Raw genomic sequence first — 17,914 nt, forward strand, 5'->3', positions numbered from 1 at the left:
GCTTCATCTTAAGTGAGAATAACAGCACAATTGGAAGAGCGTAGTCAATGTCACTGAACTGTGCATGTAGAAATTTTTGAAATGGTGTATCTTTGCCTATGTGTATTTTCACCAAAAAAAAAAAAGGTTGAGAAGTTAGAGGGTTGACACGTTGTGGGGTTGTTAACCAATGTCATAAAACAATATGTGTACTACCGTTTCATGAGAAACTATTTGTACTGTAAGCCTTCACCTGATGTACAATTAAAAAAAAAAAAAAATTACAGCCCAGAAAACCCTATGAAGCAGTTTTACTCTGCCACATGAGGTCACTATGAGTCGAAATTTACTTGATAGCACCCAGCAATAAAGCCTTACTGGCATTTTGGTCTTGTAGATTAATTTTAGCCTGAAAAATACTAAGACAGCTAAGTGCTGTGCTTTTGTCTGTCACCCCTTAGGTTGCCAGGTACCTCTAACTTATATCCTAGGAGTGGATTATAATGGAGGCAGAAGTCAGTGGAAGTCTCCAACCGCATGGATGAAACTGCCCTTTGCAACTGCTCTGGGAAATCAGAATAAAGCCACATTCAGACTTTTCCAAAATATGTTATAGAGGGTTACCAAAGGAAGAAGATGAAGGCAGCAAAGAGTCTGCTGCTTTTGGATGAAATTCATGACTATATATTCATGGGCATCTCCTCCTCCAACCTTGGCATAGAGTATGTATATGAATAAGTATTTAATTATATATGTATGTGGGTACACGCATGTGTGTGTGTATATGTAAAATATGCACATCTCAACCATATAAGAAGTAATGTCCTTGTGGACAAAAATAACAAGGCGACTTTGTCTTTCCATGGCACCAGATTCGGTGTCATACACATAGCTGCTCTCAATATTGAATGTAATTTAATTAAGGAATAAAACGGGTGAGCACTTGCCACTTTATAAGAACTTTAAAATGTCATAAACCAAAAAATACAGTCATATAATTAATACCAAATATAAATGTAACAAAAGATGAATAATATCTACTTTTCCTTTGTAAATAAAAATACTGACATTCCCATTTTCTTTTTTAACGAGCCTGATTTATTAATTCAACATTCATCCAACCACTGAACTGCATACCTACTATGTGCCAGTCACTATTCCAGCGGGTGGTTTTGTTTACTAAAGAGATAAGCAGACATGGCCCTATCTTCATGAAGCTAGCATTCTAGATGTTAAATACACAAACCTACAAGTAAGTGCCTGGCTTATGAACGGGATAAATGCCATGAAGGGAAAGAATATAAGGCTTAGTGAGAGACTAACAGAAGAGACTTAGTTGAGATAGAGAAGTCAGAAAGGCCTGAGAGTCATAGTGAAATCTAATAAAAGAAAAAAAGTAAGCTAACCAGGCCCAAAGAGAGTACAAAGGTCCAAAGTTGAAAATTAAAAAAAAAAAAAATTAATAAACAAGAAAGTAAGGACTTCTTCTTCCAGAAAGATTAAGAAGTACTTTTCACTGTTCCTCCTGCTAAGCATAACTAAAAGTACTGTATGTAATATCTCCCCTGTTGCCATCAAGTACATTCTGACTCTTAGTGACCCTATAGGACACAGTAGAACTGCCCCATAGGGTTTCTATGGAGTGGCTGCTGGCCTTTTGGTTAGCATCCAAATGCTTAACCACCGTGCCACCGGGGCCCCAATATGTAATATACATACCTATATATTATGTACACATATATAATGGATATACATGATATATACATATAAATAATATAAAATTTATAATATATAAATGGACATTATATATAAAATAAGCATAAGAAGACTCTGGAAGGTGGAGAAAAGAAAGCAGGCCAGGTAGGAACCTTGAGACTCAGAGAACAACATGACACTGAATTTCCTGGGTTTTCTTTTTGCCTCATATATCCTAGATAGGGTGCTGGAGAAGCAGGCAGCCCAGAAATGCCAATGGGCACATAACACAGACAAAAACGCCCCAAGAAAAGCCTTCCTTCTCCAGCCAAAGGACCAGGAAAGGAGTAGTCTAGACAGACAGAAACAAACCTTTTAGACAATAACTGCTTTACTCCAGCCTAACACCACAGAAAAAACTGCAGCCCTATACCCACTGATGCCGGCAAATGCCTACAGAAGAGCCTAGACTTACACCCTTGCCAGGTTTTAACAAGGCACCTCAACACACCCACCAAAGTGTGTCAGAGAAGGCTTATTAGGGAGACTGAACTTCCATCCTTGCTGGGTGGTAATAACCCCCCTGCAATCTTATCAGTGGCGATCATGTACGGAGCCTGGACTTCCACCCCTACCCAACAGTAGTGAAGCATCCCTCCCTCCCTCTTCCTGCTGGATGGGTATCAGAGGAGGCCTACTAGACAGTCAGGACCTTCAACACCATCTAGCAGTAGGGAGGCCAGGCCCCTGACACAATGTCAGTGGAGGTCACACTGGGAGCAGAAACAAAGCACTCCTGTGCACCCTACACCCCCGAGCTAGTGTGGTATCACTGGAAGCCTAGTGGGAACCTGGAACTTCCACCACACCCAGCAGTAACAAAGAGCCTCTCCTTCCCCATGTCAATGGAGGTTGAGTGAGGAACCTGGACTTGCACCGCCAAATGGCAGTAACAAGGCAGCAACCTCCCCCCACCCCACCCCACACCCGCCCACACAGTGCCACAGTGGTGTCAGAGGAGACCAGCTAAAAAAAACAGAAAACTTAAGTAAGATTCAGAGTCTCATAATACCCAACATGTTCAAGTTTACGGTGAAAATCACTCATCACGTGAAGAACCAGGAAAATCTCATCTTGAATGAGAAAAGACCATCAAGACAACAGCACTGAGATGAATCAGATGTTGGAGTTGTCTGTCAAGGATTTTAAAGCAGCCATCACAAAAATGCTTCACTAGTTAATTACAAATTTTCCTGGAATAAATGGAAAAATACAAAATCCCAGCAAAGAAACAGAAATTATAAAAAAGAACCAAACGGAAATTATAGAACTAAAAAATGCAACAAAAGAAATGAAAAGCTTGGGTGAATGGGTCAGGCCGAGTGGAGACGACGTCAGGTAAAATCAGTGAACTTGAAGATGCATTAACAGAATTGACCCAATCTGAACAACAGAAAGAAAACAGACTGAAAAAATTAAACAGATTCTCAGGGACATGTGGGACAATAATAAAAGATCCAACATTCATATCATCAGAATCCCAGAGGAAAGGGGAAAGAAAGTGGGGCAGAAAAAGTATTTGAAGAAATAATGGCTGAAAATCCCCAAATTTGGTAAGATACATCAAATTTGATCTGAGACGATATTAGAAGCTGAGCACCCCTCAAACAAGATAAACCCAAAGAAACTCACACGAAGACCCATCACAACTAAACTTTTTAAAACTAAAGACAAAGAAAAGAAATCTTGAAAGCAATCAAAGAAAAATAACACATTACTCCTAGAGGAACGCTAGTTCAAATGACAGCAGATTCCTCATCTGAAACCATGGAGGCCAAACGGAAGTGGCACAATATTTTTCAAGTGCTGAAAGAAAAGAACTGTCAACCACAAATTCTATATCCAGTGAAACTACCCTTCAGGAATGAAGGAGGGAAAAAAAAAACGTTTTCAGATGAAGAAACACTAAGAGAATTTGTCACTATCAGGCCTACCCTTAAAGACTGGCTAAAGTAAGTTCTTCAAACAGAAAGGAAATTATAGAAGAAAAGGTCACGTACCATATGATTCCATTTATATAATCCTATTCTCAAAATGACAAAATCATACAGATGGAGGCTAGATTAGTGGTTTCCAGGAGTTAGGGATGTTGGGGGAGAAGGAGGCAGTGATTATAAAGGGGTACTTCAAGGGAGATCATTGTGATGATGGAGATTTATCTTGATTGCAATGGTAGTTACATGAATCTATATGTGCCATAAAATGACAACCAATGACAATATCTTGGTTTTGATATTGCACTACAGTTACATAAGATGTAACCATTGGGGGAAACTGGATGGAAGGGGAAAGAAACCTCAGTACAATCTTTGCAACTTCCTGTGAATTATAATTATTTCAAAATAAACAGTGAAAAGAATAAAATAAAGTGAAGATTAAAGTCACAATTATAGGCTAGCGATTTAAATTTTCTGTAGGTAACCAAAGGTTTTTCTCATACTTGTTTTAATATTGACTTACTTCTGTTGTATACTAAGGGACCAGTTTAGATAATGACAGTAACGCAGTTGCTTTAACACTATGTAAAGAGGCAAAATCAACTTAAGAGGAAGCATAATGGTTAGAACCCAAAGGGCAACAACAAAGTGCCCCCAGGTCCTGCAGATTAATCAAATTTATGCGAATTAGATTAGCAAAATCAGTCTGCAACACGAGATCAGCCACGAGCAGACTAGTCCTGTGGGTCAGTAAATCTCCTAAATCAATCAGGAAGAATCAGGCCCTGGAGATCTGATTACGGTATCACCAAATACAAAAGAAAGCAGTAGCCTAATCGATGGTAATAACAGACAAGAAGACAGACTGAGCCAGCCAAAAATCTAAAGAAAGTGATGGCAAAATCGAGAAGTGCCCAGTACCAACCTCATCCAGCATTGCTCAGAAACTGAACTATCACCAGGATCTGGCTCATGACAGAGCTCTGCTCTGTTGGGGGCAAGGATAGTTTTCAGGTTTTTCCACATCTTTGAAGACTATTAAACTCCCCTTGCTCTAGTTCTAAATTTACCAAGAAATCTTCTGGTTACCAGTTCAACTTTTACACAGACTATTACAGTCATTGAAAAGTATATCCATATTGTAAATTGGAGCCCTGGTGGTGCAGTGGTTAACAGCCTGGCTGCTAACCGAAAGGTCAGCAGTTTAAATTCACCAGCCACTCCTTGGAAACGCTATGGGGCAGCCCTACTGGGTCCTATAGGGTCGCTATGAGTCGGAATCGACTCCATGGCAACGGGTTTGGTTTTGTTGCCGTTGTTTTTTTTTTTTGGTATTGTAAATTAACTAACTGGCATTCTGGTCAGTCCCTTGTGAGTTTCATTAGTTTTAAGTTCAAATCAATCCCAAAAGCCTAATTTACTCTGAATGTGCTGGCAAAGACAAGTTCCTCAATCTGCAAAGTTAAGGGCCAGATCCTAAATTAAGAAGGCACACAGTGAGCCCAGCCAGCCGGCTTCCCTTTACCCAGGGCACCTCTGTCTTGTTCTCTCACTTCCACAGGTAGTAAGTTAGCCTTGCAAACAGCTCTCCAAAATCCTATTCGACTCACAAAATTGAGAACAGATCTACTTTTATCTGTCAGGGCCATTCTCTTTCTCCTCCTATCCACTGCCTTCTAAAATCATTCTCCAAAACACATATTCTACATTCATCATTTACCATGAATGCAAATTCCTATCAAACACGCTAATGGAGCAAAAAAGAGCAAAGCAGAATATATTACTTTAGCGAATACTGGAATTGCACAAGTCACGATTTCCTTTTTTCTGATGAGCCCTGCGTCCTGAGACCCTGGGTATATCAATCACCACCCTATTTAAATAATCCTGCTAAATTCTATTTTAATAAATTTTTACTTTAACTGTTGTATTTTTAAAATATCTAAAAATAAAAGGTCACAATATCCCCGACAATTAAAATCATTAGCAACAAAATATTCCTGCAAATTCTTCTAACAGTCGGTGCTTAATCTTCAAGAGGTTACAGTAATGCATATTCAGAAACATGACAAACAAAATGAAAACCTAGAAAGTACCCAGACAGACTACTTATACCGTGTATGTGACATTCCGTCTTCCTACATGTTACATTTTGGAACACTAAGAGTGCTTCACAATGAATTCCACACCTGTTGCAAATGAGACTAAAACCATTATCAAAAGGTATTTCTTAGGGTTTATTTGCTTAAGAAAGTAGAAGTGACATTTCCCTAACATAGACTAAAAAAATATACTAAATCTACAGAATTCTATTTCAAACAGGATTTATCTATTCAACACTGGACAGGATTGCCCACTGGATGAATAGTCACATCCTTGTTTACATCATGGTGACTGGTTTTCATACCTGGGCAATCAATAACCAGGAATACACAGCCTCAGTCCTCCTGTCTGAACTGCTCTGATTTCTTACAAGTAAATGCAAGTTGCCAAATCGCCAGTCATCAATCGCCAAGGACATCACTGCTTTAGAATAACAAAGGTATCTGATGCGGAAACTATTTAAAATAGGTTTAAATTTTCACTTACCTCTACTGCTACAACAATCAAAATTAGGTCCGCTTTTGAGTCTGGAAAGAGTGCATTCACTTGTGGTGACATTCCAATCAGTGCACAGTTAGTGACCACAGATATAACACTCATTGTTTCAAAAGCCAACTAAGAGAAAACAGAGGGGGAAAAAAGATGTGAAAATAACAAACTGCAATGACTGCTTCCATATCTCCTCTTCCTTGTTTCTTATGATCTAAAATCAAACAAGGATGGCAAGGAAAGTCTTTCCCTAGTTCCAAATATTCCAAGTACATTTTAAACTTTTTCTCTGTCATGCTATGATTTTCTTTAGCTTAAAAAGTCATACCGTTAGAATGTATTTTAGATACCTTCGGATTGAGTATCCCAAAGCAGTGCACTATACTTTCTACTATACTGTTTTTTGAACTGAAATTTTTATTGAGATAACTTTAAATTCACATGTAGTTATAAGAAATAATACAGAGAAATCCCTTTACCAGTGGGGACCTGGTAATACTTTGCAAAACCATAGAAGAATGAGAGTCCTGGGTAGTGCAAATGGTTACTGTGTTCATCCGCTAACTGAAAGGCTGAAGTTCAAGGCCACCGGAGGCACCACAGAAGAAAGGCCTGGCGATCTACGTCTGAAAAATCAGTCACTGAAAACCCTATGGAGCACAGTTCTACTCTGACACGAGTGGGGTCACCATGAGTCAGAGTCGACTCGACAGCAACTAGTTTATAATACAATACCACAAAAGGATACCGACATTGATACAATCGACTAATCTTACTTAGCTTTCTCTAGCTTACTTGTACTTGTTTGTGGGTGTATTTTTAAGTTCTATACAATTTTATCACGTATGTAGGTTTCAGTTAACAACCACTATAGTCAAAATACTGAAGAGTTCCATCACAAGGGTCCCTCCTGTTTTCCTTGTATAACATACTCTCACCTCCCCTGGGCTCCCTAATCCTTGGCAACCAGTAATCTGATCCGGATTTCTAAAATTTTTTAAAATGTCATATAAATAGAATCATATAGTAGGTAACATTTTGGGATTGGTTGGGCTTTTTACATTCAACGTAATTCCCTAGAGATTCACCCAAATTGGTGATGTTACCAATAGTTTATTCCTTTTCATGAGTAGTATTTATGAGTCTGAGCTCTTTTTGCTGAGTAGCACTTCATGGTATGCACGTACCACAGATTTTGTAACCATTCACCCAGTGAAGGACATCTGCGCTGGTTCCAGTTTTTGGCTATTACAAATAAAGTTGCCGTAAACATTAATGTACTTTGTATGACTCTAACTTTTCATTTCTATGCAATGAATGTCCAGGAGTACAGTTGTGGGATCATATAGTGCTTGCACGTTTAGTTTTATAAGCAACTGCCAAACTGTTTTCTAGAGTGGCTGACTCATTTCACATCCCCACCAGCAGTATGAGTGATCCAATTTCTCTGCCTTCCTGCCAGCTTTAGTGCTGTCACTCTTTATTTCAGTCACTCTGATAGGTGTGTAGTGCTATCTCATTGTGGTTTTAATCTGTATTTCCCTGATGGCTAATGATGTGGAACAGCTTTTCATGTGTTTATTCGCCATCTGTGTTTCTTCTTCAGTGAAATGTCTGCTCATGTCTTTTACCCATTTTCTAATTGGATTGTTTGTTTTTTACTCTTGAGTTTTGAGACATCTTTGTATATTCTACGTACAAGTCCCTTGTCAGATAAATGGTTTGCAAATATTTTCTGCCATTCTGTAGCTTGCTTTTTAATCCTCTTAACATGAGTTTTCATCGAAAAAAAGTTTTTAATTTTGAGGAGGTCCAACTTATTTTTTTCTTTTATGGATCCAGCTTTTGGTGTCAAGTCTAAGAACTCTTTACCCTGCCCTACATCTGGGAGATTTTCTCTCTTTTTTTTTTCCCCTCCCTTTAAAGTTTTATAGTTTCACTTTTTACATTTAAGTTCATAATCCATTTTGAGGCAATTATGGAGCAATTTTTGTATACGATATGAGGCTTGCTTTCCATTTACTTTGTTTAATGTTTTGATTCAAATGCCTATTTTAATTCTTTCATGTGTGTGTATTAGTATTTTAAGCCTACGGATTTTCCTTTGAGCACTTCATTAGCTGTATCCCACAACTTCTGATATATATTATTTCAGTATCATTGTTTTCTAGAAATTCTACAATTTAAAATTTTATTACCTCTTGGACCAAGTCTTCCTTAACATAGTTGTTTATTTATATTTTTATTTCCAGGCAATAGGAGATTGTTGTTTCTGTGTTATTAACTTCTAGTTTTACTGCATTTGATCAGAAAATACAGTGTATACTATTTGTGGATTTTGTGAGGGTTTTCTTGTGGGTTAACATCTGGTCACTTTTAGTTATATTCCATGGGCAACTGAAAAGGTGTATTCTCTTCTTCAGATACAGAATATAAAATTAGGATTCTTTTAAAATTATGTTTTATTTAAAAAAACAAGTAAGTTGCTGTTGAGCTGATTCTGACTCATGGCAACCCCATGCATTGCAGAGCAGAACTGCATTCCATAGGGTTTTCAAGGCTGTGATCTTTCAGAAGCAGATCTCCAGGCCTTTTTTCTGGTGCACCTGTGGGTGGGTTCAAACCACCAACCTTTTGGTTAGTAGTTGAGCGCTTAACTGTTTGCGCCACCCAGGACTCCTACATTTTATTAACATATATCAATTATATATGCCTTTTCTTTAAATGGGGTTTTTCAAGTTCTTACATACTTCCTTTCTTTCACTTTACATAACAATGCTGGGAGCTGATTTGGTCAAGACCAACAGACGGCTTTTCCAGCATAGGGTCTTGTATTGTGGTTCATAAGAGTTAAGTAAGAAATAGTATAAAACTCCCTATACTTATCTTAGAAAATCTCTTCAACTCTCTTCGCCCAATTTCTCTTTTTAACTTGGAGAAAACGAGGTGTGACTGAATGGTGAGGAAGGACTTCGAAGTATTTTCCATTAATCATAGGTAGGGTACCACTGCTAATCAGACAACTCACCTTTGTATATATGCTAGTAAATCATTCATACATGTGAAGGACAGTAAGATAAAACATGGCTGGAGAAATGAAAGTTCTTTAATAAAAGGAGTCAGTGTGGTTAAAGGTGAGGATACAGGTCATATGTTTTCTTAATGTTTTTTTTCTCCAATGTGCATTTTTATATTTATACACAAGTAAAAAAAAACAAAACACAGGGCTGCTTGACAAACAATGGCTGATTCCAAGGCTAGGGAAAGACTGGTTAAAAAATGAGCCTGGAACATCTTGTTATGCCAGAGAATAAGGAAGTACTGTTTTAAACAAACAAAAGATGATGAGGGGGTGTCAAGAGGCACGAGCCGACTTGAAGGAGCTCCCACTAGCCAAATCTGGGATAATTTGAGAACCAAAATAATTAAGAACAGTAATTGTAAACTACTGAAAAATTAGTAATTCATGAGTCCATACCAATGACGAACAGACAAATGGATGGATAGTGGATGGGGAGAAGCAAGGGCTTTTGCTTACAATAGAATGCCAAGCGCCAACTGGTAAATGTGGAGACATGCAAGAGGTGGAAAATCATCATTTTACAGCAATCATAACTAAAGTCTGGATCAGTTAAGGATCATCAGTGGATGCTACATCTCAGAAAAGGTTTTGATGAGGAGCAGGATAATTACATGATCTTTTAGTGCCTACCCCTCTACTGCTTAGTTGCAAGTGTAAAAGTGGTAATTAGATAATGGAGAAAATGGACAACACGTTGACCAGATGACAAAAAATAAACAATGGGGGAAAAAAAAAACCAATGAGGGATGGGTAGACATCTTGTGTCTCTAGATACAATACCCTGAGAAAGACACAAAATCACTTGCCAAAAATGCATAGCCTGAATCTATTCAAGAGGAAACATTAGAAAACCCAAATGAGAAACATTCTGTTACAATAAGGGGGAAAGGGGAACTGTGTTCTTCAAAAATGTCGATGTCATAAAATACTAAGAAAGGCTATAGAAATGTTACAGATTAAACGAGGCTAAAGAGTCATAACAACTAAATACAATTCCTGACCCTAGACATAGGATCTTACACTGCAGGAGGAAAAAAAAAAAAAAAAAAACAACCAAACACTAAAAAAGACATCATTGGACTAACCAACAAAATTGAAATACAGATGGTAGATTAGATTATTCTACTGATTATTCATTATCAATTGATCAAATTACTGAAGTCAAAAACTGTACTGTGGTTGTGTAAAAGAATAACCCTGTTCTTAGAAAATACACACTGAAGAATTTAGGGATAAAGAGCCACGATGAATGTAACAGTCTAAAATGGTTCAGTAAAGAAAGTGTATGTGTGTAGAGAGAAAGAGAAAGAGAGAAGACAGAGACTGAGACAGAGCTAACAAGTAATAAAAAGGGTAAAGTGTTAACAACAGATAAATCTACGTAGAGGGTACTATTCTTATATTTGCAACTTTTCTGTAAGTTGAAAATGATTTCCAAATAAAAAGTTAACAATTTTCTTTAAATGATCATCTGTATGGACCACTCCTTCCTTTTACCTTTCCAGTTTTACGCCACCACTGTTTTCTGATCTGCAGATCCAGAGTCCTACAGTTTTCAGTAAAAAATACTACCCCCTAGAATTAGACCACAGACTTGAATTCAGAGATATTCACTTAATTCATTAAATAGGTCAAATTCAGTAGCAAGTCATGTACATGATTAATACATGCTGTTTTGCCTTTTGATGACTTAAGCTAGGAGTTGGAATTACATATTTGAAAACCGTCTTAGAGATTGTATTTTAACCCTCCTGCCAAATTTTAAAAATGAGAAAAGCGAAACCCAAAAAATTAGCAAGGCCCAGAAAAAGTAAGCTGAGGTCACACATCTGGTGTGTGACAGATGAAGGACTAAAACCCAGTTTTCCCAAATCTCTCATCAAGGCTCCCCCACTTCCCCACTTTGGTAATTAAATCACAATGCCTCATTTTGTTATTATTTTTTTTTAAAAAAAAGAATAATTCCCTTCTCACATAATTACCTGCCATACACCAATATTGGCAGACGGTTCTGAGAATGGACGTTTGAAGACCCTGCACATTTTTAAGGCGTCTGAATTGACTTCGGTGAAGTTATTTAACACAGCGAAGGCAGCCGCTAATGGGTAAACACAGGAGAAAAGGCTCACATAGCCAAACTGCAGGAATAACTCCAAATAATCATCAAAGGTGCCCTGAAAAAGTAAACCACACAAAGAAATCAGGCATTATTTTAATAGCATATAATAAGAACCTTTTGAAATACTATCCAAGGCACTGGCCTCTAACAGTTCAACAAATATCAGAGCTTCTCCCAATTCTTTTTTCTTAAAACAACAAAGAATTTACTTAAATTCAAAGATAAATTTATAATTAAGTCCCTGAAATCAACAATGAAAAATGATATAGCTGCTTATTTCATTGTACCAAATCTATGAATTATTATACTTTTGCTAAGGTAAACTAGAGTAAAGCTAAAGATGTTTGTTACTGAAGTAAACAGAAATGATCCAGCATCACTGTGAAAGATCTTTTATGATGCCCCCCTCACATAATGAGCACCCCAGAATCTCAGTCTCTGACCCTCTGTTAAAAAACTGAACCTCTGTTAAAAAACTGATGGTGGTGACATCAGTGAAAGTGGTGGAGTAAGAACCTTCAAAATTTCACCCCTCCATAATAGCAATGAAAAAAAATGACAAAAGTTGCCCTAATCAACTATTTCAGTCTTCTGGAAATAAAACACAACTTGAAGCAACCCAGGGAGCATTCAGTCAGAAAAAAAAACTGAATCTTGGTAAGAGCAGTGAGCTTTGCCCCCATGCTTGCAGCAATCTTAAAAATAACAACACACATTCCTGGTACCAGAGAGAGTAGAGTAGGACTAAAGATCTTTCAAAGCCTCATCCCAAATAGGAATCATTATTTGTCCTGTTTAGTGGCTTCCTGGAAGACCTCACTGGAAAGGCTTGTCTTTATTCAACCTCACTAGAACTCTCCAAGTACTAAAGGCTTCCACAAGGGAAGACGGGAGCACATTAGTTGAATACATCACAGTTGCCTGAGGTGAAGGATAGCACTTGGAGCAAACAACAGAATAGCCAAGGAGCTTAAAAAGAAAAGCTGAGGAATGAAATGTTGACAGGGGCTTTGAAAAGCTCTGATATATTCCTAGGAAACTAGAAAACCAGGAATATGGGTAGGGTTGTGCATCGGCTCAGGAAAGAACTGAGAAGGCACTAAAACCTCACCTTTGACTGACCTTGAGGTTTTGTGCAAGCAGGAAGTGAAGGTTAAGGAAGAGCTGAAAAGTGCCTGGTGGAGTGTTAAAGGTGTGCCCCAAAATGCACATAGAGCCTCTCTACAAAGAAAGACTTACTGGTTCCAGGCATTTAAGGACATCCTTGTTAGGTTCCAGGCATTTAAGCACATCCCTGTCCAATCTTTAGATGACCACTAAGCTAACTGAGTAGAGACTCCAGTGGCCATACACAACAAAGACACAAACTTCGCAGAATTAGTTCAGAAAAGTCACTAAACAAATAACAACCATAACAAGTAGTAACAACAAGAAATCCCATGGAGGAGGAAATCTGATTTCCAGAGTTGACACGCCATATTACTGGATATGTACAGTTTTCAACAAAAAATTATGAGACAAGCAAAAAAACAAAGTAGACCCATATACAGGAAGAAAAAAAAAAGTCAATCGAAATTCTCCCAAAGAAGCCCAGACACTGAACTTACTAGAAAAAGACTTTAAAAACAGTTATTTTAAATATGTTCAAAGAGCTAAAGAAGACCATGACTAAAGAACCAAAGGAAAGCATGAGAAGGAAGACTCACCAAATTAAGAATATAAAGAGATACAAATTATGAAATAAAAAATTCACTAAAGGGGATCACCATCAGATTTGAGCAGGCGGAAGAAAGACCAACAGAACTTGAAGACAGGTCAATTTAAATTATCGAGTCTGAGGAACAGAAAGAAAAAAGAATGAGTAAAAATGCACAGAACGTCAGAGACTTCTGTGATATCATCAAGCACACCAACACACGCATGATGGAGTTGCAGAAGAGAGGAGAGATAAAAAGGGGTACAAACAATACTGGAAGAAAGAATGGCTCAAAACATCACAAATTTGATGAAAAACATTAGTTTACACATCTAAGAAGTTTAACAAACTTGAGATAAGCTCAAAGTGACCCACTCCTAGACACGTTGTAATCAAGCTGCTGAAAGACAAAGACAATGAGAATTTTAAAGAAGCAAGTAACTCATTACATACAATAGATCCTCAATAAGATTAAAAGGGGATTGCTCATCAGAAACCATGGAGGCCAGAGGCAGTGGGATGACACATTCAAAATGCTAAACGAGAAAAAGAACTATCAACCAAGAATTCTATATACAGCGAAACTATCCTTCCAAAATGAAGGAGAAATTAATACATTCACACACACACACACAAAAAGAGTCTGTTGCTAGCAGACTGCCCCTACAGGAAATATTAAAGGGAATCTTCAGACTGAAATAACAGGACACTACACAGTAACTGAAATCCGCGTGAAATAAAGAGTACTGGTAAAGTTAACGACACAGGTAAACATAAAAGACAGTATAAATGTATTTTTTGTTTGTAACTCTTTTTTTCATTCTGATTTAAAAGACAAATGTATAATGAAATAATTATAAATCTAAGTTGATGGGCACACAGTATATAAAAAATGTAATTTGAGAAAATAACAGCCTGGGGGGGTGTGGGCTATATAGTAGCCAAGGTTTTGTATACTATTGAAATTGAGTTGGGATTAATATGAACTAGGGTGTTAAAAATTAAGATGTTGAAGGTAATTCCAAGGACACTACAAAGAAAGTAATTTAAAAACACATAGTAAAAGAAGTGACAACAGAAATTAAAATAGTACACCAAAAACAAATTTGCTGCCGCCAACTTGATTACGACTCACGGAGGCATCATGTGTTACAGAGTAGAACTGATCCATAGGTTTTCTTGGCTGTAATCTTTACGAAAGCAAATCATCAGCCCTTTCTTCCACAGTGCCACTGGGTGGGTTTGAACTGCCAACCTTTAGGTTAGTAGTTGAGTGTTGTCATGGAGTGAATTGTGTCCCCCCAAAATATCTGTCAACTTGGCTGGGTCATGATTCCCAGTATTGTATGACTGTCTACCATTTTGTAATCTGATGTGATTCCCTTATGTGTTGCAAACTCTATCGCTATGATGTAATAAAATGGATTAGAGGCAATTATACTGATGAGGTCTACAAGATTAGATAGTGTCTTAAGCCAATCTCTTTTGAGATACAAAAGAGAGGAGCCAGCAGAGACACATGGGGACCTCATACCACTAAGAAGGCAGTGCCGGGAGCAGAGCGCATCCTTTGGACCTGAGGTTCCTGCACTGAGAAGCTCCCAGACCAAGGGAAGGCTGATGACAAGGACCTTCCTCCAGAGCCAACAGAGAAAGACTTCTCCTGGAGATGATGCCCTGAATTTGGACTTGTAGCCCTCTGGACTGTGAGAGAATAAACTTCTTTGTTAAAGCCATCCACTTGTGGTATTTCTGTTATAGCAGCACTAGATGACTAAGACAAGTGTAAGCCATTTGCACCACCCAGGGACCTTAAACAGTACACTAGAACACATCTATTTATTTAATACAGAAGAAGGCAGTATTGGAGGAATTGAGGGGAAAAAAGAGTAAGACATATGGAAAACAAATGGCAAAATGTTATACATAAAGCCTACCTTCTCAGTAATGACATTAAATGTCAAACTCTCCAATTAAAAGGAAGAGATTGGCAGAGTGGATAAAGTAACAACAACAACAAATTCATCCAACTACATGCAGTCTGCAAGAGGCACACTTTAGATTCAAAGATACAAATACCTTGAATGTAAAGAATGCAAAAAGATATACATGCAAACAATAACCAAAAGAGAGCTGGAGTGGCTATACCACTATTAGACAAAACAGATTTTAATACAAAAATTGTTACTGAAGACAAAGGACATTTTATAGTGGTAGAAGGATCAATCCACCAAGAAGACATAACAACTATAAATGTATACGCACCTAACAGAGCCCCAAAATACATGCAGGAAAAATGGACAGAACCGAGTGCCTGCTAAATGCCAGGCTCTGTGTCAGAAACAAAGATTCTGTGATAAATAACAAGAGAATTCTACCCTCAGTGATTAAGGAAAAAAAAAAAAATATTACCCAATAGCACAAAAACCCTAAATAAGATATTAGCACACTCAACATAGCAATGTATATGAAAAAATATTGACAGGTAGAGATAATCATTTAAATGCAAGAATGGTGTTTTATTAGGAAATTTATTGATGTAAATGAAACACTAAATACTTAAAGAGATAAACAATATCAACAGAAGCAAAAAAGAAAAAGAAAATTTAACATCCCTTCACAATAAAAACTCTTAGCAAACAAGGAAAAGAGCATTTTTAAACTGATAAAAGGCCATCTACCAAAAACACAGAACAAACGTTAACACCCAACAGTGAGAAGACAAAAATCAGGAAGAAGACAAAGATTCCTGTTATAATCACTTCTATCCAAACTGTACTGAACACATTAGGGAGCCCAGTAGATAATAAAGAGTATAAAAACTAAAGGAAGAAAGAAAAACACCATTTATCAGAGTGGCACTGATAAACTAAGACCTAAGAGAGAAATTAGTACACTCGTTCCTTTACTTCACATCAGAGAGATGGTGCTATATAACAGAAAGAATTGGAAAAGTGAAGTCCAGAATCTCGTTCCTAATTTATTTGCCAAATGATTAATAATATTGAGCTTTAGTCGCCTGTTTTTAACATGGGAAAGCAGTGCCTGCCTTAACCTTCCTTCATAAATGTATTGTCAGATGTAAGGAAGTGCCAGAAGAGGTAATATCTAAGATTCGGGCAGCGTCACGTTATTAGCATACAGCTCTTAAATGAATTAAAGTTGCTTGGAGGAAGGCCATATTGTTTGGATTACCATACACCATTTGTTGAGCTAGGAAAAATGGAGGGCAACAGGTCTAGAAAAGTTTGTCAATTATGTTTTGAGGCACTTTAGGGGATGATGTTATTTGCCTAAACAATTTCAGAGAACAAGACAAGCTTTTGAGCAGACTCTAGTTGATCGTAAGAAGAGAAGTAGGAAAGTAAAGATAACAACATGGAGAATTATTTCAAGAAACTGTGAGGGACAGGCAGGGGACAGGACACAAACAGCATAGGATGTATGGTGTTTGCTTAGTTTAAAATGGGAGAGGTGCTGACAGCTGGGGCAGGAAGCGGGAGCTATAGGAACACCAGGTGATGGCTGATGAAATGAGGCCTCCAAAATAAGTGAGGGATGGAATAAAGAACATGGGGCACAGGGAGGCATCCTGCCCAACATCCAGGCCATGTGGTTGCCCAGGAACCACCACCACAGTCAAACACAGGTAATGTCCACGAGTGAAGAAGTCCAAGGGAGGGTAACCTAAAAATCTGGAAAAAGCCATTGAAAACCAAAGTCTCTTTTTAAAGCCATCTGAAGTTTCTCAGTAGAAGCTGTGGGCAACTACCAATGAGCTTCTTTGGTTTAGTTCTTAAAGGCTACCCCCTCCTACCTTTGTGACCTATTGTTGTTTACAATGGGGAAAACAAGATGTAGAAATACATTTATTGGCATGGAAATATAAAAATTATTGGTTGTGCTTAAAATAACACGTAAGTTACAAAACTGAAAGTATTTTTGTAAAATGTAAAAATATAGTATGTATGCCAAAATGCAAGGAGTTTGCAAAGCTCTAAAACAAAATATCAGCAATATGGGTGGCATGAATGAGGGTGATTTTCATTTTCTTTATGCATATTTATCTAATTTTTTTGTTTATGCTTCCATAAGTTTTCTATAAAACCCACTGCCATTGAGTAGATTCTGACTCACAGTGACCCTATAGGACAGAGTAAAAGTACTCCATAGCGTTTCCAAGGAACAGCTGGTGGATTCAAACTGCCGACCTTTTGGTTAGCAGCTGAGCTCTTAACCACTGCACCACCAGGGCTCCTAAGTTTTCTATAGTGAGTATACATCGATGGAATAATTTTTTAAATGTCTAAAAATTCAAATTGGAAACCCTAACGAACTGAAAGACTGGGCTGGAAGAAGCAGAACAGGTGCGTGTCACAAGCAGTGGGGAGAGGACCAGGGTATGCAGCTCTGCCAGAGGCTGCTTTTATTTCTTGTCTACCCTGGTGCAATATAACCACAAGTGGACTTAGCTTGATGTGACAGAGAGAATCAGAAGCTAGGATTGCCACAAAGGAGGGAAAAGACAATAGGATTCCCTCTGACCCCATTTTACGGTCATGTTTCAACAAGGTACAAAAATGAGAAGACTTAAGGAACTCGGAAAGGCCGTTCTGCTGGAAGACACTCGCATCTTTGGTTCTCATGCCGTATCTGTGGCAAGTAGAATTCAAAGATGGGCCCCACAAGTCCCACCCTGGTGTACACGCCCTGTTCATGTAAGTGAGTGGGGGCAAAAACCTGTGGGCTTGGAA

The 17,914-nt window shown here is 37.9% G+C and overlaps 1 protein-coding gene across 4 annotated transcripts in view; it reads right to left on the bottom strand.

Annotated features, from left to right (window-relative positions):
- ANO10 (anoctamin 10) overlaps positions 1-17,914 on the bottom strand; it is a 244,419-nt gene that overhangs the window by 171,671 nt on the left and 54,834 nt on the right. For all 4 annotated transcript variants that reach the window (XM_023726101.1, XM_023726096.1, XM_023726110.1 and 1 more), the window contains exons 10-11: positions 11,328-11,519; positions 6,261-6,389 (exon numbers count right to left, since the gene is read on the bottom strand). In XM_023726101.1, coding sequence (XP_023581869.1) covers positions 6,261-6,389; positions 11,328-11,519 — 321 coding nt within the window. The remainder of the gene's footprint in view (positions 1-6,260; positions 6,390-11,327; positions 11,520-17,914) is intronic.

This window comes from Trichechus manatus, unplaced genomic scaffold, assembly GCF_000243295.1.
Source record: "Trichechus manatus latirostris isolate Lorelei unplaced genomic scaffold, TriManLat1.0 scaffold00001, whole genome shotgun sequence".
Lineage (NCBI taxonomy): Eukaryota > Metazoa > Chordata > Mammalia > Sirenia > Trichechidae > Trichechus > Trichechus manatus.